This window comes from Lithobates pipiens, unplaced genomic scaffold (assembly GCF_037356315.1).
Source record: "Lithobates pipiens isolate NorthernLeopardFrog02 unplaced genomic scaffold, aLitPip1_a1.2 Scaffold_30, whole genome shotgun sequence".
NCBI classification, from domain to species: domain Eukaryota; kingdom Metazoa; phylum Chordata; class Amphibia; order Anura; family Ranidae; genus Lithobates; species Lithobates pipiens.
This window is the reverse complement of record NW_027507791.1, coordinates 94,786,929-94,813,291: the sequence shown is the minus strand read 5'-3', so window position 1 is coordinate 94,813,291 and position 26,363 is coordinate 94,786,929. Positions and strand designations below refer to the sequence as shown.

The 26,363-nt window shown below is 40.8% G+C and overlaps 1 protein-coding gene across 7 annotated transcripts in view; it reads right to left on the bottom strand.

Annotated features, from left to right (window-relative positions):
• The window catches only part of SLC8A3 (solute carrier family 8 member A3), a 467,511-nt gene that overhangs the window by 33,256 nt on the left and 407,892 nt on the right, over window positions 1–26,363 (bottom strand). For 4 of the 7 annotated variants that reach the window (XM_077464628.1, XM_077464627.1, XM_077464629.1 and 1 more), the window contains one exon: window positions 21,529–21,546. The exons of the other annotated variants lie outside the window; for them this stretch is intronic. In XM_077464628.1, coding sequence (XP_077320754.1) covers window positions 21,529–21,546 — 18 coding nt within the window. The remainder of the gene's footprint in view (window positions 1–21,528; window positions 21,547–26,363) is intronic. 7 annotated transcript variants of the gene reach the window in all.

Here is a 26,363-nt window from a genome sequence, read left to right as displayed (position 1 = left end):
TAGCACATTCCCTAACCCTGCACTCTGTACATAGTACACTCCTGAACAATGCACTCTTTGCGTAGCACTCTTCTGAGCCCTACACTCTGTACATGGTTCAGGAGTGAGGTATGTACAGAGTGCATGGTTCAGATGTGCACTATGTACAGAGTGCAGGGTTCAGAAGAGTGCTATGCACAGAATGCATTGTTCAGGAGTGTACTATGTACAGGGTGCAGGGTTAGGGAGTGTGCTACATACAGAGCGCAGGGTTCAGATGTGCGCCAAGTACAGAGTGCAGGGTTCAGAAGTGAGGTATGAACAGAGTGCAGCAGTCAGATGTGCACTATTTACAGAGTGCAGGGTTCAGAAGAGTGCTATGCACAGAGTGCTTGGTTCAGGAGTGAGGTATATACAGAGTGCATGGTTCAGATGTGCACTAACCACTCTGTACGTGGCACTCTTCTGAAACCTGCACTCTGTACATAGTGCACATCTGAATGCTGCACTGTGTACATAAATCACTTCTGAACCCTGCACTTTGTACTTGGCACACATCTGAACCCTGCACTCTGTATGTAGTGCACTCCCGAGCCCTGCACTGTGCGCAGCGCACTCCCGAGCCCTGCACTCTGTATGTAGCCCACTGCTTTATTAAGTTGCCCATTACTATGAATATTATATGAGTTTTGGCTCATTTATATTGCTTCATGATCTGTATTGAACACTATTTGTGATTTATGTGATATCTAATCTAGGTGACAAAAATAATACTATAGCTGTGACTTTATTGTGCCTAAACGTGGCCCTTTTGTTTTTAAAGAGTTTTTTTGTTTAGTGTTTTACATGATGCTTGCAATAATACAATGTAATATTTATATTTACTAGTTGCATTTGTAGTGACAAAGTCCCCTTATAACAAAAATAAAGTTCATTTATTTTTTTACCATTTGAAATAAATTATCTTGGAACTAAGATTGCACCCTGGGTATAATTTAATGATTTTGCCAATATTTTAACCCTGATGGGGTTGTGACAATTCTGTTAAATACTGTTTAGATTTCCTGTAGTATGGATGCAGTCTCTGACCATACCTAAAGCACCTAATCGCACTGGAATTCACATTTCCCTCTTTAAGATTAAGAAAAAGAGGGGAGAAAATGCACCAGAACGCATCAAAAATGCTCTGGAATGCATACAAAATGCATAACAAAATACACCAGATCAAAAACGCACAGGAAAGCACCAAAATACACTGGAACACACATGTCCCTATTTAGAATTTAAAAAAGAGGGGGAAAAAAGCATCGGAACATGTCAAAAACACGCATGCAGAAACGCACCCGGACTGCGTTTCTATGGTTTGAATCTCCACCTTAATGTAGAGCATGCATTAAGGTAAAAAAAAACCTTTGCCTTTATAACCACTTTAAGGACTGCTGGAATCTGGCTGCTTCCCAAAGACATTACAAAGACTGTTTTTATAGAAGATATTTCTATGTGTACTGTTAGCATATCACTTATCAAGGCAATAAAAAAAGAAAAAAGAAATAGATGTTAGAAACAGTTGGAACTCCATCTCTCTAAATGGGTTAAGTGCTTCTTATTTCCCAGTAAGGTTTAAGTTTTAACCGATTCCTAATTATGATTCTTAATACTATCAAAGCAATATTTGAAGTCATGTCAAGATTAGAGATAACATAAGAGCAAAGTGCCAAATGGATGTTTGCTCAATATTAGAGGCTGAAAGATACAGCTAAGATTTGAGAACATGAAACACACAAATATTTAAGGAGATGTCAAGTAAAATAGAAGCATACTATGATAATTAGGACTGAATAAAGTTGTCTGAATATTGGTGTAAATTAATTTCTTCCATTTTTATTAGGATGCACCATAGTTTATGCAAAGAAAAAAATAAATAAATAGCAACTCCATCAAAAATTGATTCTTTGTTTTGGATGAAGTAGAGGCAGTGATTGATCCCCCTAGACTATATCTATCCTGCTGTTCGGGAGCCCAATAGTGAGATCTTTGCCCATCTGACAGTGACCAGCTGTACTTGGCTGAATGGTTGAGCTGCTGGTTGTCACTGGCTTCAGTGTATTGAGCATATTGAAAAGAAAGGCAGATATCCGCTAATGCTGCATACACACGACAGGACTTTTCGAGGAACTAGGTCCGATGGTCTTTCTAACGGACTTTCGGCGGAGTTCCGACAGACTTTGCTAATGAACGGACTTGGCCACACACAATTGCACCAAAGTCCGAAGGATTCGACGTGATGACGTACGAGCGGACTAGAATAAGGAAGTTCATAGCCAGTAGCCAATAGCTGCCCTAGCGTCCGTTTCTGTCCGTTGGACTAGCATACACACGAACGGATTTCACGGTCCTGCGGAGTTCCGGTGGGAACATTTAAAACAATGTTCTATTTCTAAAGTCCGCTGGATTTTTGGCAAGCAAAGGTCCGATGGAGCCCACACACGATCGAATTGTCCGACTGACTCGTTCCGTCAGACCTTTGCTGTCAAAAAGTCCGGTCGTGTGTACGTGGCATAAGGCCTAACAGTGACAAGCCTCTTCACCTCCCAGCCAACCCGACAGACTAATGCAGCCTATTTAGGGTGGATAGAGATCTCTAAAGCAGTGGTCATCAACCCTGTCCTCAGGGCCCAATAACATGCCAGGTTTGCAAGATAACTGAAATACATCACAGGTGATATCATTTGCTGCTCAGTGATTGCAGTATTCTAGTCTGCATCTCCCCAAGGTAATACATAAAACCTGGCCTGTTAGTGGGCCTTGAGGACAGGGTTGATGATCAGTGCTCTAAAGGATCCATATAGACAGCATGGACGACCCGATAAGAGGCAATCATCTGTCCCACCACACTCCACCCAAGACAGAGAAATTGGCATTGGATGAAGCTAGCCTTTAACATGTAGGAATCTCAATCATTAAAATTTTGATCATACTACTGCACTTTTTTACAAGTCCAAAGGGGTTTTGCAATAAAACGAAGTGCCTGTGACTTCCTAAAGGGGCTATCATTTGTGTTATTAGGTCTTTAGGTGCAGTAGAAAACTGATCTAACCTAAAGAATGTGAACCCAACATTTCATATATCTGATATGTGTCTGTTGAACCATGTACTTGTATGTTAAAGAATGCTGTTCTCTGCTTCCTTTGTGTGAAATCCCTACCAGTCCCTCTGCTATCAAAAACTGCTATCAAAAACTGACCACTGTAGACAAGAGAGCACAGTGTGGTCAGTTCTCTCTCTGTGCTGGGAACTTGGGCTGCTTTCCTCCAATAATCAGATTTATCCTGGAACTCCCATCCCTTGCACAGCCATTCACTAGGAAGTTCAGTGTGCTGCTCTTTCACATACCCTAGCTCTTATAAAGCTGAGAACAGAGGGAATGTGATTACTGTGGATGTCAGCAGCGGGCACCATGTGTCAGCTGAAGCTGAAGCCGCAAGGGGGAGATTCTGAGAGAAGCCGGCAGGATCTCTCGGTATTGGAGTATTCTGGAGCGGTCAGACCTTGGTGCCGCCGACCGCTGTGCTGGCCAAGTGGAATGCATTTCAGAGACAAGACCACGTCTTCTTCATCAGCCTCTGATAAAGGAGGGAAGACCTTGCCTCCGAAACATGTTCTGATTGCCCAGCACAGTGGTAGGCGGCTCTGCCTTTCTCCAATACTGAGAGATGCTGCTGATGAAGGAGACGTGGTCTTGCCTCAGAAACATGTTGCGATTGGCCAGCACATTGGTAGGCAGAACCAAGGTCTGAATTATCTGGAATACTACGATACCGAGAGATCCTGCCAGCGACTCTCAGAGTCTCCACCTCGTGGCTTTAGCTTCAGTTGACACACGGCACCCGCTGCTAACATCCAAGGCTCCCTCGTTCCTATACTGTCCCCCTGACAAGCCTTACTCACTGAGCACCATGTGAGTGAATTCATTATGCTACTTGTTTAATAAACATTACTACACTAGAAGTGGAGAACATCGGAGGAAGAACAGAGGGAGAACACAGCGGGAGAACCAGCAGTGGGTGAAGACAGCAGAGACAGGAGAACCGGCAGCCGAAGAAGACATCAGTGGACAGAGGAGAAGATCCGGAGGATGAAGACATCACCAGAGGGAAAAGAAATTGGAAGTAGAAAAGGCGCCAGAACTGCTTTAATAAATTACTTTGTCAAAAACCAGTGTACTGTTTTTATATTTGACGCTTATTTTTTAGGTGAATGGGTAGGGCCACAATGTACACCATACTTATTCACATAGGGTGGGGGGCCGCGAACTGGGGGCCACTTTGTTAAAGGTTAAAGGGGGCTTCCAGATTCCAATACGCCCCCCCGCCCACAGACCCCGGCAACCACTTGCCAGGGTTGTCTGAAAGAGGCCCTTGTCACCATCAACATAGAGACAAGGTGCTTTTGGGGACCTACTACAAAGCACTCACCTCCCCATGTTGAGGGCATGTGGTCTCGTATGGTCTGGGAGGGGGGCACCTGTTCCCCCCCTTTTCATGACCTGCCGGACTGGGTGCTCGGATAAGGTTCTGGTATGAGTAGGACCCCACACCAATTTTTTAGGCATGGGGGTTCCCCTTAAAATCCATACCAGACCGAAGGGTTTGGTATGCTCTTGGGGGGAACCCCACACCAGTTTTTATTCATTTTGGTGAGGGTTCACCTTCAAGATCCTCAGCTAACAAGTCACACCGCAAGTTGTATTGTTATTATCTGACATGTGGTGCGACTTCTATTCAGATCAATGGGCTCTTGTAGGGAACCACTGATTTTGAATACAGGCATAGAAACGTTGCTAAAAGCTACCGCGGCTAAACGTGCATTAACGCCAATGCAAAAAGCTACTAAAAGAACAGCTGCTTTTTCCTGCCATTGGTAGTGGCTTTGCAGCTAATTTTTTCTAACGCTCTGTGTGCATGCAGTCTAAAACAGACACATTTTATCTTTAGTCTGAGAAAATCAAAAGACTATACAACCTATATACAAAATCAGATGTAAAACACGTGTTTCATGCTTACTAGTGCATGTTTATAGGTTGTGTGCTGTGTATTTACTGGTCTTTGACTGTTTCTATGGACTTTCTATTGATATTTTAAAAAAAGTTGATTTTAGTGTGTGGCTGTTTGGATTTTCTCCTTCTAATATCTCCAGTTATGAGCGTGGCATCACCTGTGTTGTGTGACATTGGCAGATTCAGACGGGCCAACTTGGAGGGGTGTTCCACTTTTATACTATTTCTAAATTGTGAAGTGATTAGTAATTACTTACAATCCTATGTGCTTTAGCAGTATTAGATTTCTTTCAGACTGTATATGCTAAACTATAATTTGTACTGACAAAATATCTCAAAAATGGTCCTCTGCAGAACATGATTTTGCAGCAAGTTGGGAAATCATTTAGATGAGTATCTTCCTTTTTATCTGTCATTAATGGTAGTATTTACAATGCTGCAATGCAGCCTAAGTAACTGAAATACTCTGACCTTATTTTTAAACTGCACACACTGGCACACTGGTTGGCTTCAGAAATGGTGAAATGAACAGGGAATGTTAACTGGTTTGAAGATAACTATGGAGTGTGCAACTGTGTGTTTTTTTTTATTGAACACCTAATGCTGCGTACACACAACCAGACTTTTCAACAGCAAAGGTCCAACGGATTTGTTCCGTCTGACAATTAGATTGTGTGTGGGCTCCATCGGACCTTTGCTGTCCAAAAATCTGACAGACTTTAGAAATAGAACATGTTTCAAATATTTCGGCCGGAACTCCGCCGAACCTATCGAGAAATCCGTTCGTGTGTATGCTAGTTCAACAGACAAAAACCGACGCTAGGGCAGCTATTGGCTACTGGCTATGAACTTCCTTATTCTAGTCCGGTCGTACGTCATCACGTTTGAATCCGTCGGACTTTGGTATGTTTGTGTGTGTCCAAGTCCGTTCATTCGGAAAGTCCACCGGAATTCCGCCGAAAGTCCGTCGGGAAGACTGTTGGACCTAGTCCATCGAAAAATCCAATCATGTGTACGCGGCATAAGAAGCTAATGTTAAGGTATACTCCAAAAATTGTTCATAGACTCAAAAAATGGGATCATACCTGTGCAGAATGTTCAGAAATATTTTACCCTTTATACTTCTGAAGACAGCACTGAAATGTGGCAACTTTATTGATGATAAGCTTGGCCTACTGATGGCATTCCCTGGTTCTACAGATATTAGGGAAATAGCGCAAGCTATAAATTCTGCATTTTTTACTTTTTTTCAATTTTAGTAATGGCACAAGGGGCCAAGAGGGAGATGAGGTGCTAAATGTAGCTGCTTTAAAAGGATACGTGAGCTTTCAAAAAACGCCAGGAGTTTTCCATGTCTGGGGGAAAAAAGGAAATCTACTCCAAATATGGATACAAAAAAGGAATCACTCCATTGCCACATCCTTAACTAACTATACCACAATGAAAAACGCCCTCCTAGGTTCAGAATTTAGAGATAAATTTAGGACAAAATATTTAGGACAAAAGCTAGATTTTATTTACACATGAAAAAATATAAATGTTTAAATTTCATGTGTAAATAAATTATAGCGTTATATCGATATTTTGTCCTACATTTGTCTCTATAGTCTGAACCTAGGGGGGTGTTTTTGTCTGTGCTACTCCAAATATCTCAGATGCTTTCAGTGGGTTTCCGAATGGCATTTTGAAAAACAAGTTGAGCAACTCTGGCCATAGGATTTGGAGTGCACTTGGATGCATCAGATCTTTAATTCTAATCCATAGATTTGCAAAGGTGGCTCTGCCAACACAGCAAGCTTTATTTCAATGCACTGGGAAGAGTGCAGGCAAATAGATGGCTCACATGCCATATATCTCAGAGAAGTATAGGGATTGGGACTTATTTTCTATTATATCCTATTGATGTTGCCCCAAGAGCTATTGGCCATGGGATGTTTGCCTGCTACTGTAGCCTTAAGACTAGTGTCAGATCCAGCCATTTGTGGGCCATTTCTATGAGCTGCTATCACTATTATAATGTTATTAAACTGACCCCACTTCCTGTTGTGAATGTGAGAACTGCTGTAAGCTGCAAAGCAGGCATGTTTCCCCAAGTACACCTACCAGCAGTGGGGTCTGGATCATTTCTGCCCTTGCCAGTTCCTGTGGTGCTAATAGACTTTAGACTCTGATTTTGCTAAATTATATATTATCTATCGGGCAGCACACAACAGTCCTAAATGACTATTCTTGGGGAACAAAACATTTGAGTAGATTAAAAAAGAATGACAGGTTCTCCCATGTGTTAGAATTGTCTATGCACTTCTGTTTAGAGGAGATGCTGGTGCAGGAGATATAAGACTGTTGAAATTAAATGCATGTTGTTACAATTTTAGGAAAAGAAAATGTAGATTGATTTTTGGGGGTAGATACAGTTCTGGAGAAAAGTTGCACAAAGATTTGCTAAAATTCAGTAAGCCATCTAAAAAGTGATAATTGAGTAAAGAAAAAAATATATACTGAACATATTTGAACAGACACATTTATCATTCACTTAACAGTAACCACTGAGCTTAGCTTCCCCGGATACACTAATTCTGTATGTCAACATTTGTCATTATTTAAGTATTTTGTAACTCTTCTTTTTGATAGTTTTATGGGCTTAAACTGCAGTTTAATTTTCTATTAATTTTAGCACAGTTATATAATTTTCTTGTTCCTTTTTGGTGCTTACTACTGATCTAAACAGGGCATACAAGTCATAGGCACAAATCCTGAACATTTCCTATGAGAAAACAAGAAATTAATTGGCAGCTCTTCTAGTAATGACAACATGATAGGACCCATTTGGCATGCAAAAACAGTATACAAGAACTGCATTTATAATTTTTTTGGCTTGTACATAGAAATTCTACTGCTGCTGAACAAAGCAAAATAGTTTTAGCCAAAATATATTCTATTTGTTTTTACTGAAAGGTAATGGGATTAGGTAAAGGCTGCCAATACATGGGCAAGTTTACAAAATACATGCATCTGATTTGAAAATTGACTGAAATATTCATGAGGTGTATGTGCTAAACGTAGCAATAGTTGATAAACCCATAGAAAAAGTGCAAGCGGCTTCTTTTCTAGCGATATGTAGAAAAGATAAAAGGAAGGCACGTGGTCTAGTGCATGAGCGTTTAGAAAGAAGTTTATTTAAAACAGAATTGTATAGACTGAAAGTACTACGTATTCATAATTACAGATACATTACAATAATCTCACTAGGTACACAATAAAAAAAACACATAATAAAAAATGCTGCCCATAACGGGGCTAAAAAGTGAATGGTTAGCTGCACATACAAGGGATAAATAATGGACAATTGTTGCCCTCGAGAAAATTACCTATATTTTTTTCACTGAAAAAACACAGTAACCTACATCCTTATCGGTTTTCTGCAACAGGGTGCAAACATTTTACCATCCTAAGATGCCTCATATCCCATACCACTGCCCCTGGAGAGAATCTGTTGGATAATCTGGTAGCCCCCTTTTTTCCGGTTACCTGTGTTATTATAGGTTCTTTCCTCAATGGGAAAACAAAGAAGATACCAAATAGATATCAACAGGTTGGACTTTTAAGGCATGGAAGCAAATAGGAAAGTAGAAAAAAATATATATTTTATTGAAAAATGCAATATCATAACAGTGTTTCTCTTCACCCCCCCCCCCCCCCCCCCAGTCAGTGATGGGACAAGCAGCTATGTGGGGAATAGAGGAGAAAGAGAACTAATTTGTGACAGGGCTACATTTGCTGCCATAACTGCTGGAGGAGAGCCTGCCCCACTGTCCAGGATACTGTGATTGGCTGGGCTGGGAAGGAATGGTCACACTCTGCTGTCTGAGGACTGTTGGGAGAAGCAAAGACATGTGGAAGACATAGTTCCCAGAAAGATCAGACTCAGTGTTGGGACTTCAAGGCCTAGAAACTGAGTGCTAGGGGGAGAGAAAAATGAAGCAGAAGCCAGGGCTAATTGCAGTCTCACATGGGATGTGAAAGGTGAACAGAGACAGGGCAGCTGAGTTGGAGAGCTGCCTGTCGTGAATGTTCGTTACGTGGTCAGAGAGAGAGAGAAACTGGGAAGTCATATCTGTGCAGAGGGCACAGTTGTCAGAGACACCTGGACGAAAGGGGCCACAACTTTCTTACCCATTTATCATATACATGTATTTCCATTCCAGGTTGGTCCACTGTAATCTGCCTTATTTCTGGGTGCTAGTCCAGTTCCCAACTGTGGTGGTGTACAAAATTGTTAACTGTCACTGCTTATTGCTGTGTCAGAGGTTGTGGCATTAGAGTCATTGTCATCTGGAAGCAGGGGACCCCATATATCAGCAGCCCCTTCAGGGGTAAGCGCTACACATGCATACCTCTTTTTGAAATTACGCCCTATCTGGGAACATCCCTCATGTTAAAGACCTCCCTTGTCCTAATAAAGGGTTATTGATTACTTCTCTGAATTTCAGCCTTTTTTTTATACTTGGTTTATATTTTGTCTGTCCTGGTTTCCTTTCCCTGAAGTAAAGGTTTTGGACATTCATACCTATGCTTTGGTTGACCAGATTACCCGCTGGTCTAAGCTACTTTTCTGTTTAATTAGTATAATTTCATCTGTATTTCCCTCACAGTGGATGATTACTAGTCCTCCACTTTGTTGGTAGAGGTGCCTTGCTTCATCTAATACTGATTTCTTCTTGGACGTTTACAGTCCTGATCTGGAACACAAGGTTGGTCATACATGTCCCCCCTTGGAATTGTCCTTGTCAGTGTTGGTAATTTGTTATTAAAAAATCTTCCATTCAGGTGTTGATGCTAGTTAGGATCCTCATCTGCTAGTTTCCCTAACCACCTTTCCCGCCCCTCAGTTCAACTGCATTTGGTTGTTCCACATGTTATTTTACAATGCTGTGTCCCTCAGTGAAAGACAAGGAGAAAAATAAAACTTTTTTGTACTTAATGTAAATATTTTTTCTTGTTGACCATTCAGGGTCACAGGTCCTGTACCCCTATGTTATTGGCCTTAAGTTTGCTCACAAAACTTAAGTCATTGTGGTTTGTGGCAGGGTTACGCATGGGCTGGCTTAACCATTTCTTTTTTTACCAGTGTCCCAAGCCCCTAAAGGCAGTAGTATAACCCAATTATCATAGAATTTTTTTTATTTTTACAATCGTGTGTCCCTCAGTGGAGTCGAAGATCAGGTCTGACTAAGCATGCACACACCAGAAACACATCTAACTGCTCTTTAATATTTGCTAACAAAATATCTGCAAACGTTCAAATTTAAGATAAAATGTCCATACTAGCGCTAATGTCCAAGAGATCTTTGAGGAACAAAAAAAAAAATGACAGAAATTTCCCACTAAAGGGTAAATCCTTTGAGTCAAAATGTCCAAGGAAGGGGTTCATTTAGTGTAATGCACACCACACCGTGCAGCTCCATATACCAGTGGGAAACTAATAACTGCAAAAATATAAATGGAAAGACAGAGTGCACCAGCTCTTAGTGCAACACCGTTTATTCAATACAGATAAAAAGCAACAATATAACACTATACACTCACATGCCAGTGTATGTCAAAGTGTCTTTGTATCAAGCTGTAGTTACACTCCAGTGATCAGGGCTCCAGGCTAGACCCAGGAGGGGCTGGAGATGGATAGTCCTGATATGTCAGAGTGCACCCACAAACAAGCTGTAGATGAGTCGCCTGCTCCCCACAGAGATCCTTTGGTGACAGGGAAACCCGGCCCACCTTTGTAATCCTGTGGTGGTTGAGCAGTAACAGCTGATGGAGAACACAAAGAATTGCCAGGGCAACGCGTTTCAGAGGGCGTGGCCTCCTTCAGGTCTGCCATCTGTCATCATAAGAGCCCTTAAATAGTATCATTCCTGGGATTGTTAACGCAATAATTACCAGGTAATTGACTAATAAAAGGAACACATCATTAAAAGGCAACGTAACCCCTTGCGACCCACCATATAGCAAAATGATGGTGGCAAAGTGGTTTCAATATCTAGCCCCATCAGTGAAGGAGGAAGCTTACTTATTTACAAAGTTTTAGAACTGAAACAAAATGTTCAGTCTTTTTTTTTTATTTGTTTAGCAGAAAATAAAAATCTCAGAGATGATCAAATACCACCAAAAGAAAACTCTATTTGTGGGAACAAAATGATAAAAATTTAGTTTGGGTACAGTGTAGCATGACCACGCAATTGTCATTCAAAGTGCAACAATGCTGAAAGCTGAAAATTGGTCTGGGCAGGAAGGTGTATAAGTACCCAGTATTGGGCATGGCTGTTTCAGACAAACTGGTCTGCATGGCTGTTGTCCCAGAAGGAAGCCTCTTCTAAAGGTGATGCACAAGAAAGCCTGTAAACAGTTTGATGAAGACAAGAAGACTAATGACATGGATTACTGGAACCATGTTCTGTGGTTTGATGAGACCAAGATAAACGTATTTGGTTCAGATGATGTCATGCGTGTGTGGTGGCAACCAGGTGAGGAGTACAAAGGCAAGTGTGTCTTGCCTACAGTCAAGCATGGTGATGGGAGTGTCAGGGTCTTGGGCTGCATGAGTGCTGCCAGCACTGGAGAGCTACAGTTCATTGAGGGAACCATGAATGCCAACATGTACTGTGACATACTGAAGCAGAGCATGATCCCCTACCTGCAGAGACTGGGCTGCAGGGCACTATTCCAACATAACGACTACAAACACACCTCCACGATGACCACTGCCTTGCTAAAGAAGCTGAGGGTAAAAAGCTGATGGACTGGCCAAGCATGTCTCCAGACCAAAACCCTATTAAGCATCCTCAAATGGAAGTTAAAGGAGTGCAATGTCTCTAACATCCACTAGCTTGTGATGTCGTCATGGGGGAGTAGAAGAGGATTCCAGTGGAAACCTGTGAAGCTCTGGTCAACTCCATGCCTAAGAGGGTTTAGGCAGTGCTGGAAAATGATGGTGGCCACACAAAATATTGACACTTTGGGCCCAATTTGGACATTTTCACTTAGGGGTGTGCTCACTTTTTTGCCAGAGGTTTAGACATTAATGACTGCGTGTTGAGTTATTTTGAGGGGACAGCAAATTTACACTGTTATACAAGCTGTACACTCACTACTTTACATTGTAGCAAAGTGTAATTTCTTCAGTGTTGTCACATGAAAAGATATAATAAAATATTTACAAAAATGTGAGCGGTGTACTCACTTTTGTGAGACATTGTATTATAAAAAGACATATTTTATAAAAAAAAAACATACAGTTTAAAAAATCACATGTTCTAAAAAAATCAATATATCAATAAGAGACCCTTATCAAGAGGTGATTAAAATAACCTTTAAAAGTGTTCAATAAGATCATTATAAACCTCAGAGTTTTAAAAAGAAAAAAAAATAAGAAAATTTATATATATATATATATATATATATATATATATATATATATATATATATATATACACACACACACACACATAATCTGTATGTGTTTTCTGAAGTTATATGTACAGTGCCTTGCGAAAGTATTCGGCCCCCTTGAACTTTTCAACCTTTTGCCACATTTCAGGCTTCATACATAAAGATATAAAATTTTTATTTTTTGTGAAGAATCACCAACATGTGGGACACAATTGTGAAGTAGAATGAAATCTATTGGATAATTTAAACTTTTTTAGCAAATAAAAAACTGAAAAGTGGTGCGTGCAAAATTATTCGGCCCCTTTACTTTCAGTGCAGCAAACTCACTCCAGAAGTTCAGCGAGGATCTCTGAATGATCCAATGTTGTCCTAAATGACTGATGGTGATAAATAGAATTTTTCTGTGTGTAATCAAGTCTCTGTATAAATGCACCTGCTCTGTGATAGTCTCAGGGTTCTGTTGAAAGCGCAGAGAGCATCATAAAGACCAAGGAACACACCAGGCAGGTCCGTAATACTGTTGTGGAGAAGTTTAAAGCCGTATTTGGATACAAAAAGATTTCCCAAGCTTTAAACATCCCAAGGAGCACTGTACAGAACCATTCTGGATGAAAACCTGTTGGAGTCTGCAAAAGACCTAAAACTGGGACGGAGATTTATCTTCCAACAAGACAATGATCCCAAACATACAGCAAAATCTACAAAGGAATGGTTCACAAATAAACGTATCCAGGTGTTAGAATGGCCAAGTCAAAGTCTGGACCTGAATCCAATCGAGAATCTGTGGAAAGAGCTGAAAACTGCTGTTCACAAATGCTCTCCATCCAACCTCACTGAGCTCGAGCTGTTTCGCAAGGAAGAATGGGCAAGAATTTCAGTCTCTCGATGTGCAAAACTGATAGAGACATACCCCAAGCGACTTGCAGCTGTAATCGCAGCAAAAGGTGGCTCTACAAAGTATTAACGCAAGGGGGGCGAATAATTTTGCACGCCTCACTTTTCATTTTTTTATTAGTTAAAAAAGTTTGAATAATCCAATAGATTTCGTTCCACTTCACAATTGTCCCACTTGTTGGTGATTCTTCACAAAAAATTTAAATTGTATATCTTTATGTTTGAAGCCTGAAATGTGGCAAAAGGTTGAAAAGTTCAAGGGGGCCAAATACTTTCGCAAGGCACTGTAAATAAAGAGGTTATTCTAATGTGATTATTAATAAAAATTAAAAACGTATTCAAATTACAGTTCTGCAAGTGTTTTTGGGTGTGGTTCTACCAGTTTTTCACATTTACAGAGTAACATTTTTGTCCATTCTTCTTTGCAAAATAGCTCAAGCTCTGTCAGATTGGACGGAGAGCGTCTGTGAACAGCAATTTTCAAGTCTTGCCACAGATTCTCAATTGGATTTAGGTCTGGACTTTGGCTGGGCCATTCTAACACATGAATATGCTTTTGATCTAAGCCATACCATTTTAGCTCTGGCTGTATGTTTAGGCTTGTTGTCCTGTTGAAAGGTGAACCTCCCCAGTCTCAAGTCTTTTGCAGACTCTAACAGGTTTTCTTCTAAGATTGCTATGTATTTGGTTCCATCCATCTTCCCATCAACTCTGACCAGCTTCTCTGTCCCTGCTGAAGAAAAGCATCCCCACAACATGATGCTGCCACCACCATGGTGTGTTTAGAGTGATGTGCAGTGTTAGTTTTCCATCACATAATGCATGTTGCTTTTAGACCAAAAAGTAAAATTTTGGCCTCATCTGGCCACAACACCTTCTTCAACATGTTTGCTTCTCACAAACTTCAAAAATGACTTCTTATGCCTTTCTTTAGTTGTCCTGTGGACAGATTCTCCCACCTGAGCTGTGGATCTCTGCAGCTCATCCAGAGTTACCATGGGCCTCTTGGCTGCTTCTCTGATTAATGCTTTACTTGCCCGGCCTGTCAGTTTAGGTCGACGGCCATGTCTTGGTAGGACTGCAGTTGTGCCATACTCTTTCCATTTTCAGATGATGGATTGAACAGTGCTCCGTGAGATGTTCAAAGCTTGGGATATTTTTTTTTTATAACCTAACCCTGCTTTAATCTTCTCCAGAACTTTATCTCTGACCTGTCTGCTGTGTTCCTTGGCCTTCATGATGTTTTTTGTTCACTAAGGTTCTCTAACAAACCTCTGAGTGCTTCACAGAACAACTGTATTTATACTGAGATTAAACTACACACAGGTGGACTCTATTTACTAACTAGGTGACTTCTGAAGGCAATTGGTTCCACTAGATTTACGTTTTTGGTTGTGACATGAAAACATGAGGAAAATTATACTTAATACTTTATACTTAATGCTTTTTCAAGGCACTGTATATAAAATAATGTTCTTTCTTTTTATAATTCTGAGGTTTATAATGATCTTAGTGAACCTTTTAAAGGGTTCTTTGAATCACCTCATGATAAGGATCTCTTTTGGAATATAAATTTTTTAGAACATATGATTTTTTAACCACTTAACAACCGCCCATTGCCGATTAACGGCTTCAGGGCGGTTGTTTAACTCTGAGAGGCCGTTAATTAACGGCCTCCCAGAATTCTGCTCTCGCGCGCCCCCTGGGGCGCGCACACAAGATCATCCGTGACCGCCGGGTCCATTGGACCCGGCGCATCACGGATCACAGTAAACGGCCGCTCGTCGCGGCCGTTTACCACGTGATCGCTCCGTCAAATGACGGAGTGATCACTTGTAAACAAACCGGCGTCATAACATGACGCCGGTTCCTCCCTCCCCTCTCTGTACCGATGGGTACAGCGGAGGGGAAAGAGATCGGTGTCAGCAGTGATGTGGGCTGCATCTGCAGTGCCCCCATTGCTGCTCACCGAATTTAACCCCTCAATACCCTGCCAATACTCTGCAATACTCTGCAATACCCTGCAATACTCTGCAGTACCCTGCCATTACACTGCAGTACCCTGCCATTACTCTGCAGTACCCCCCATTACTCTGCAGTACCCTGCCATTACTCTGCAGTACCCCCCATTACTCTGCAGTACCCGCCATTACTCTGCAGTACCCCCCATTACTCTGAAGTACCCCGCCATTACTCTGCAGTACCCGCCATTACTCTGCAGTACCTGCCATTACTCTGCAGTACCCCCCAATACTCTGCAGTACCCTGCCATTACTCTGCAGTACCCCCCATTACTCTGCAGTACCCCCAATACTCTGCAGTACCCCCCAATACTCTGCAGTACCCGCCATTACTCTTCAGTACCCCCCATTACTCTTCAGTACCCCCCATTACTCTGCAGTACCCCACCATTACTCTGCAGTACCCGCCATTACTCTGCAGTACCCGCCATTACTCTGCAGTACCCTGCCATTACTCTGCAGTACCCGCCATTACTCTGCAGTACCCCCCAATACTCTGCAGTACCCTGCCATTACTCTGCAGTACCCCCATTACTCTGCAGTACCCCCCAATACTCTGCAGTACCCCCATTACTCTGCAATACCCCCCAATACTCTGCAATACCCCCCAATACTCTGCAATACCCTGCCAATACCCCGCAATACCCTGCCATAAATTGCCATACCCAGCCATACTCGGAGATACTCAGCCATACTCGATGATACCCTGCAATACCCAGCAATAGACGCCCCCCCACCCCTCACCACCCTCCGGTGCTTCTACCAACTCGCCAGTACGATCAAAGCCAGAATCTTTTTTTTTTTTTTATTTCAGGCTTCCCAGCCTAGAGGTGAGATGTGGGGTCATATTGACCACCAGATTTCACTGTAAAGAGGACCTGTCACCCCATATTCCTATTACAAGGGATGTTTACATTCCTTGTAATAGGAATAAAAGTGATCAAAAACTTATTTTTGGGGAAAAAAATGTCAAACTAAAATAAATAAAGTAAAATAAACAATAAAAAAATAAAAAATAAATTTAAAGCGCCCCTGTCCCCATGTGCTCGCATGCAGAAGCGAACGCATACGTAAGCCCCTCCCACATATGAAAACGGTGTTCAAACCACACATGTGAGGTATCGCCGCGAACGTTAGAGCGAGAGCAATAATTCTAGCCCTAGACCTCCTCTGCAACTCAAAACATGTAACCAGTAAAAAAAATTTAAAGCGTCGCCTATGGGGATTTTTTAAGTAGCGACGTTTGGCGCCATTCCACGGGCATGTGAAATTTTGAAGAGTGACATGTTTGATATCTATTTACTCAGCATAACTTCATCTTTCACTTTATGCAAAAATTGGGCTAACTTTACTGTTTTTTTTGTTTTTTTTAAGCACAAAACTGTTTTTTCCTCCAAAAAAACGCGTTCGAAAAAATTGCTGTGCAAATACCGTGTGAGATAAAAATTTGCAACAACCACCATTGTATTCTCCAGGGTCTTTGCTAAAAAAAATATATAATGTTTTGGGGTTCTCTGTAATTTTCTAGCAAATAAATGATGATTTTTACATGTAGGAGAGAAATGTCAGAATTGTCCTGGGTGCTCCAGAACGCCTGATGGCGCTCCCTGCATGTTGGGCCTCTGTATGTGGCCACACTGTGTAAAAGTCTCACACATGTGGTATCACCGTACTCGGGAGTAATAGCAGAATGTGTTTTGGGGTGTAATTTGTGGTATGCATATGCTGTGTGTGAGAAATAACCTGATAATATGACAATTTTGTGGGAAAAAAAAAAAAGGAAAAAAAATCTTGATTTTGCAAAGAATTGTGGGAAAAAATGACAACTTCAAAAAACTCATCATGCCTCTTACTAAATACATTGGAATGTCTTCTTTCCAAAAAGGGGTCATTTGGGGGGTATTTGTACTTTTCTGGCATGTTAGGGTCTCAAGAATTGAAATAGGCCGTCAGTCCTTCAGGTGTGATCAATTTTCAGATATTGGCACCATAGCTTGTGGACTCTATAACTTTCACAAAGACCAAATAATATCCACCAATTTGTACTTATTTTTACCAAAGATATGTAGTAGTATAAATTTTGGCCAAAATTTATGAAGAAAAAATTACTAATCTGCTAAATTTTATAACAGAAACAAAGAAAAATTCATTTTTTCGCAGAATTTTCGGTCTTTTTTCTTTTATAGCACAAAACATAAAAAACTGAGAGGTGATTAAATACCACCAAAAGAAAGCTCTATTTGTGTGAAAAAAAGGACAAAAATTTCATATAGGTCCAGTGTTGCATGACTGAGTAATTGTCATTCAAAATGTGAGAGCACCAAAAGCTGAAAATTGGTCTGGTTATTAAGGGTGTTTAAGTGCCCCGTGGTCAAGTGGTTAAATGATATGTTTTTTAGAACATATGTCTTTTTAGAATATATGTCCTATGACATGACTGTCATTTTTTAGTACATAGTTGAGGGGGGGGGGGGGCGGGGGGCTAATGGAATTTAACATGTATCACGATTATAAATTAAGTTGCCTTTTAATGAGTAGCCTTGTGTTCCTTGTACAGTATGAACCTATTACCTGATAATTATTGAGTTAACAATCCCAGGAATGGTACTATTTAAAGGCTCTTATGACAACACATGGCAGACCTGAAGAAGGATACCACGCCCTCTGAAATGCATTGTCTTGACTACTCTGGAACGCATTGTCCTCATCAACTGTTACTGCTCGAGCATCACAGCGCTGCTGCTGTGTCTCAGCCAATCAAGAGGGAGAGTCTTGGATGGCCAAGGGACTCGTGGGCATCGGGCTTCCCTGTCACTGGAGGATCTCTGTTATGAGCGGGCGGGTGCACGCTGACATATCGACACTATCCATCACCAGCCCCCCCTGGATCCAACCTGGATCCCTGACCACTGGAGTGTAACTACAGCTTGATACAAATGCTCTTTGACATACACTGGCATGTGAGTGTATAGTGTTATATTATTACTTTTTATCTGTATTGAATACACGGTGTTGCACTAGGAGCTGATGCGCTCTGCCTTTACATATATGTTCAAATTTGTTTCTATTTTTCAGCTGGAAAAACATTATAATATGTATACTTATTTTTGAGACCATACAACTTCAAGTGATTGTAAAGTCTTGTTTAAAAAACAAAACAAAAAAAAACAAAAAAAACCCAAGCATGTTATACTTACCTGCTCTGTTGTACGGGATTTGCACAGAGCAGCCCCGATCCTCCTCTTCTCAAAGCCCTCTTCACTGCTCCTGGCCCCTCCCTCCTGTTGAGTGCCCCCACAGCAAGCAGCTTGCTATGGGGGCACCCAAGCCGAGATGCAGCTCCGTGTGTCCATTTAGACAGGGACTTGCCGTTTGGCCCACGACCCCTCTCTCTTCTGATTGGTTAATTGACTTTGATAGCCGTGGGAGCCAATGGTGCTGCTGCTGTGTCTCAGCCAATCCCAGTTAATACCCTCCTCACTTATTTAGCAATTTTTCCTTGGTTTTGGTTTTGGTTAGCTCCTTCTCCTAGTACATAGGAGTCAAAGAATGCATTCACAGAAGAAGAGCTTAAGAAAACCTTGCCCGAGGTAAGATTGCTAGATCAGGAAGGAAGGAAAGTATAAGCCCAAGTAGGCTGCTCTAAGAAGGAGGGGTGTAGGATTTATTAAATGGCAACTTCACTAAAGGTGAAGCGGTCTGTTAAGATGACCATAAAGAATACAATACCTGCAAGTGATACAGACTAGGGCAATAAGGTGATAAAAAGGACGATAAAAATTCCTATGCCAGTATCAAGCTGTTATTGTATTGTAGAGGGAGATTCCAATTTTTTAAATAATATCCATACAAAGTAGGTCTTGACACTTGCTTCATTTTTTACAAGAGTGAATAAATGGAAGAGTCCTACATATTCCTTGTTCACTGCTAGGTGGAAATCGTGATGGCTCTATCTCAAAGTTGATTCCTTTAATTGCAGGGATATATGTCTGCCCATTGTTATTGGAAAATGATCCACCCAGTCACTGCCCAATCAGAAGGATGTAGGTGATGGAACCATGAAATAAATATGGCTCAGTAATGTAGCAGAAGTGTGTGAGAAACTGACACTTCTTCAGAACAGGTACTACAACTGATACATGGTTGTATTTACTCCATAATCTTAATATATAATAACAAATATACAAATAATACTGAAACACTTTGGCTAAAGCAACACAAAGACAAGTTTTTACACACCACCTGTAGCCTCATTTACTAGAGACAGATCCCACTCTGTCAAGCTTGCCTATTTAGTGCAAGGTTATAGTGTGTATGAAAATACCCACTCCCCTCAGATACTAACCTTGTACTAGTAACCCCCTGCTACTCCCTCCTCCATCATAGCTGGCACCAAAATGCCCATTATTGGCTGGTGTCAGAGCCTAGAGGCAGCAGTGCTGGCACCCTCTTTGTCATGTCACAGTGCTCAGGCCTAGCAGTCAGCTACTAGACCTAAGCACAGTATCATGGCAGGGGGAGGGTCACATGCTTCCTCATAGCCATATTTTACATCAGTTGAGGTAGAGAATGGAGTGGCTGGGGATGGAGAGGTGAATATCTGTGGGTTAGTGGATGGTCACATTTGATTTCAATCCGTAAAGGGACAGTGTCTCTATGCCAAACCTGTACTATTCCAAACCTGTACTAAAAAGCAACATGTTTGTTTTAATCCCCCACCCATTCTCAGCAACACATACTAACATTTTCTTCCCTATTTTGCCACTCTGTTCAGCTGCCAGGAGCAAAGGAAATGCTTGGTACTTAACCACTTCCCACCCGGCCAATGCATATATACGGCCGGGTGGGAGCCATCTACTCCTGATAGGACGTTCCTGAACGTCATTCAGAAGTAGCGGGATCGCGCGCGCGCGTGCCTGCGCAGCGGCGCGATACCGATGTGCTCGTGTCACCCGGACACGGCACATCTGAGATCGGCAGGAGGGCTCTGTGATTGGCCCTCCTGATCACATGACGGCCGTGTCCAATCACGGCCGTCATGTGATGTTAACAAACAGCCGGTTGCTAGGCAATCGGCTCTCCTCTCCTCACACGGAAGTCATCGCTGAGGAGAGGAGAGCAGAACGCTGCAGCCGGCTGATGATCAGTGAGTATGGGCTGCTTTTTACAGCTTTTTACTCACTGATCATCAGTCTAGTGTCAACACACAACACACCACACAGTACAAACACAGTCCCCACATATGTCCCCAAACCACACATGTCCCCAAAACATACATGTCCCCAAATAATAAAAACACATGTCCCTAATAATAAAAACATGTCCCCCACATATGTCCCACTAAAATCACATGTCCCAATGATTATCTGCACACATATGTACGTGATCACCTGCACACATATGTACATGATCATTTGCGTACATATGTCCGTGATCACACAAACCAATTATTATACAGTTAACGGAATTTTTCTTACCAAAAACATGTAGCAGAATACATTTTGGCTTAAATTTATGACAAAATTTGATTTTATTGGATTTCTTTTCAAATAGAAAAAAGAAAATATTGTTTTTTTCCCAAATTTCCGCTTTTTTTGCGCTTATATCGCAAAAAATAAAAAACGGAGTCGTGAATAAATAACACCAAAATAAAGCTCTATTTGTGCGAACAAAATGATAACAATTTCATTTGGGTACAGTGTAGCATGACCGCGCAATTGTCACTGAAAGCGCGAGAGCGATGAAAGCTGAAAATTGGGCTGGGAAGGAAGGGGGTGAAAGTGCCCTGTATTGTAGTGGTTAAAGCCATGGAAGAGTAGGTAACTTGCTCTATATGGAAGTGCTGAGCCAAGCACCAATGCAGTAATTTAATAATGTGTCTACAGCCCTGGGTGTGCTTTGATCAAAGCCACTCATAGCTTCTTTTGCCTCCAGCAGCTATTCAGAGTGGGGTGGGAGCGAGTAAATGGTGAGGCTGTAATGATTGGGATTAACATGAACCTAATGCTTTGCTATGCATAACACATGGAACAAGCCTGGAAGCCTTTGGCAGCACCTCCCCTTTTGCCCCAGTTCTTAAATGAAAGCCCTGCTGAGACAAAAAGGTGTTAACATTTAGAAAGGTGGACTTACCTTGATTCAGCAGAAGAGCTTTAAAAGCAAACAATAAAAAAGAAAAATATTAAAATGAGATTTTAATTCTAATACTTTAAAATACTGTTATGGCTAAGTGAACAAAATTGACAATGAACACATTTAAATGCTGGGCAACATAAAACTGTGCTATAGCTATTAAAGAAATGCAGAATTGTATTAAAATTTATGTTAAGAGTTTTAGAAACCAATCAACACATGTATTATGTTATACTACTGTAGGGTCTTCTTGCAAGATGTGGGCTGCCTTGCGTTCCCCAGGTATCTTCCTTAGGATAGAGAAGTCAATATGTACAGTATATTATGTTATACTGCTGTCTGTTTTATGCTCCAGTCCTGTATTCAAGCAAGGCCCATCATCTGCTGCTGTACCTGATTAGTTCACTTTGGTAGATAGACCCTTAAAGCAGACCTTGCAATAACATTCTTCACCTTTAAAAAAAAAAAAGGCTTCCCCCTGAGTGAGTGGGATTTTAAATGACCATCAACTCTGGACACAAATGGACACAATAATATACAATTTTTATTCATAAATTACACAATGTACATAATATTACCAGGAAGTGCAAATGGGCTAAACAATGTCCTCCTGGTATATTAATAAATAAACAAACATATATACAGAACAAAATATGATTCAAACAATGCTTGTCCTATATCACCCACACCCGACGCGTTTCCAGTTGCTGATAATTCAGAACCTTCATCAGGGCTGAACAAACTTGATGATATAGCAATCTATAATATAAAACAATTCAATTAAAAGCATATAAGCAATTTTTACCAGGCTGGAAGAAAAAAAAAAAAGGAAGAAGAGGGGGATTCCCAACTCCCATATCCCCCCCCCACACCTACACACACACACACACACACACACACACCCCACGCCCCACTCCCTTCACAGAACAAAATTAGCTAAACAGATAAAATGTCTGCTAATACAAGGTGTGTATGGCAATTTTCCATATATTGCAAAAAAATCTTTGCGGACACCTCTTTTCTATTAAACAGTTGCCTGCACATTCTTGGTCTCGCATGGTATATTCCTTTCTCTATAGGCATACATGATTTCATTGGAAATGGATTTTAACAACTATTTGGCTGTACACATACTCTTTTGTGTTCACCATTTTAGGTCTAACTGATCTGGAAGTAATTTGCAGGACATCCTGTACTTGGTTGACATCTCGATAGTATTTGAAGTACTCTTCAGACATACTTATACTTTTCTAAATGGCAGGCATTTTGATCCTCGAACTTACACCTCACTAGGTAAAGATTGGCAGACATTTTATCTGTTTAGCTAATTTTGTTCTGTGAAGGGAGTGGGGCGTGGTGTGTGTGTGTGTGTGTGTGTGTGTGTGTGTGTGTGTGTGTAGGTGGGGGGGGGGGGGATATGGGAGTTGGGAATCCCCCTCTTCTTCGTTTTTTTTTTTTTTCTTCCAGCCTGGTAAAAATTGCTTATATGCTTTTAATTGAATTGTTTTATATTATAGATTGCTATATCATCAAGTTTGTTCACCCCGGATGAAGGTTCTGAATTATCAGCAACTGGAAACGCGTCGGGTGTGGGTGATATAGGACAAGCATTGTTTTAATCATATTTTGTTCTGTATATATGTTTGTTTATTTATTTATATACCAGGAGGACATTGTTTAGCCCATTTGCACTTCCTGGTAATATTATGTACATTGTGTAATTTATGAATAAAAATTGTATATTATTGTGTCCATTTGTGTCCGGAGTTGATGGTCATTTAAAATCCCACCCACTCAGGGGGAAGCCTTTTTTTTTTGATAAGTATATAGGGATTGGACCACTTCACCGTTATTTGACCCATTTTCAGTTCTTTTCTCGTTTATTCTTCACCTTTAAAACTGATGATAGTATTTTCAAAACATACCTGCAAAAAAAATACATTTTAAATTGTACATATTTTACCCTTGTTCTCCACCTACAGAGCCTAGGCAAGGGTGACCGCATGCTCTTTCTGGTGCTTGGGAATATGGAGCAGCCCAAATCTCATCAAGACTCTCTTGCAATGAACTGGAAGGTCTTCTTGCAAGATTTGGGCTGCCTTGCATTCCCCAGAAATCTTTTTTAGGATAGTAAAGTCACACCCAGAAATGTGGAAGATGGGCATAGGACCAGTATAAATATAACCTATTTTTTACAGGTATATTTTGCACATATTGTCATCATCAGGTAGCTTTTTGTTTTTTACAGTGGGAGGGAACTGCACATTGTTGGTGAACCATACATTGTACTGCAAGCTCCACATTAAACTGTTAATCCAGAGTTAAAAAGGGTTAAAAACAGAAGACCACCAGTCCTAGGGCATGCTCAGCCAATCAAGATGCCATACCTTGCTAGTTAGGTTAATGCTGACCACACACTAGACAATACTGTGCCAACTTCAACCATTTACCAGTTTTTGATTGCTAAGAGCCCATTTACACTTTATGCATTTGCAGCCTTGCCCAATGCAGTCCCAATTAATAGACAATACAATTTGCCTTTTGGTCCTATTAGTTCAGTTCACACCACTGAGCTGTGGTGGTGTGCACTGGAAAAAAAATAGAATGCACTGTGGGTCAAAAAAATGTATTGAAATTTTATTTTATGACATTTCAAAAAAAGGTAAAAAAAAATATCATAGGTCCATCAATAAATCTAATTTCCCATTAATAAATGTGCAACGCTTAATTTAAAATGCAAATGTGATATCTCAAATAAATGTTAAATACAAAAGTGCAAAAAATAAGCAATAAAAGTTCAAAAGTTAGATGCTGTTTTTGCTTTATATTCCTGGTGAATGCATAGTGCAATAGAGTCTAAGCACTGAAGGAAGTTTTCTACACATGGTGGACACTTTATTCCAGATTGCTTTCACTATATTATCATTCAAACTTTTATTCATTACTTATTTTTTTGTATTTAACATTTATTTGGAATATCACATGTGTATTTTAACATAAGCGCTGCACTTTTATTAATTGGATTGGTATACAAGGTTTTGTACAGTCACCTTGCATGCCAGCAGCTAAACTGTTCGGGGCCCTCACTATATTATTGCTTTTTTTGGTAAATTTAATTTCCCATTTAGGCGGGCCTGGCACCACTCATCAAATATTTGATTATTAATCTTACTCCTTAAACACCCTCTACTCTGTTCTAACAGTCTAGCAAGAGCTTCAGATTTAGAATTCAGAAGCCTTTTCATTATTTGAATGGAACTTAAAGCAGTATTAAACCCAAAACCAAAAATATAATATATTAAAGCTTACATAGTAACATAATTACATAGTAGCTAAGGTTGAAAAAAAGACACAAGTCCATCAAGTCCAACCTATGTGTGTCATTATATGTCAGTATTACATTGTATATGCCTGTATGTCGTGGTTGTTCAGGTGCTTATCTAATAGTTTTTTTAAACTATCGATGCCCCCCCCCCCCCCCCCCCCCGCTGAAACCACCATCTGTGGAAGGAAATTCCACATCCTTGCCACCCTTACAGTAAAGAACCCTCTACGCAGTTTACGGTTAAACCTCTTTTCTTCTAATTTTAATGAGTGCCCATGTGTCTTATTAAACTCCGTTCTGCAGAAAAGTTTTATCCCTATTGTGGGGTCACCAGTATGGTGTTTGTAAATTGAAATCATATCACCTCTCAAGTGTCTCTTCTCCAGAGAGAATAAGTTCAGTGCTCGCAACCTTTCCTCATAACTAATGTCCTCCAGTCCCTTTATTAGTTTTGTTTCCTTTCTCTGTACTCGCTCCATTTCCAGCACATCCTTCCTGAAGACTAGTCCCCAGAACTGGACAGCATACTCAAGGTGAGGCCAGACCAGAGTCTTGTAGAGTGGGAGAATTATCACTTTGTCACTTGAGTCAATCCCCTTTTTAATGCATGCTAATATTCTGTTTGCTTTGTTAGCAGCAGCTTGGCATTGCATGCCATTGCCGAGCCTATCATCTACTAGGACCCCCAGGTCCTTTTCCATCCTTGATTCCATTCATATTTTTGCCACCCAAATGCATTATTTTACATTTTTCTACATTAAACCTAATTTGCCATGTAGTTGCCAAACCCATACATTTTTTCAGATCTACTTGCTAGATTTCCACATCGTGCGGAGAAGTTATTGCCCTGCTTAGCTTAGTATCATCCATAAATACAGAGATTGAACTGTTTACCCCATCCTCCTGGTTGTTTAAAAACAAATTAAATAGGATTGGTCCCAGGACAGAACCCTGGGGGACCCCACTTTCCACCCCTGACCACTCTGAGTACTCATTTATCACTAGCCTCTGAACTTGCCCTTGTAGCCAGGTTTCAATCCATGTACTCACCCTATGATCCATGCCAACAGACCTTACTTTGTACAGTAAACGTTTATGGGGAACTGTGTCAAATGCTTTTGCAAAATCCATAATACTGTTTTAATTTCTAAAATCTTGTATATAGTCCCTTATCGTCCCCTCCAAGAGCTTGCATACTATTGATGTTAGGCTAACTGGCTGTATTTCCCAGGGATGCATTTTGGCCCTATTTTAAATATTGGTGCTACATTGGCTTTTCTCCAATCAGCTGGTATCATTTCAGTCAGTAGATGGTCAGTAAAAATTAGGAACAATGGTCTAAGTTCACTAAGGACCCTCGGGTGCAAGCCATCTGGTCCCGATGACTTATTAATGTTCATTTTTTCAAGTCTATTTCTAATTCTGTCCTCTGCTAGCCATGAAGGTGTTTCCTGTGATGTGTCATGAGTACAAACACTGCAGTTTTGGTTACTGAAGCCCCCCAATTCCC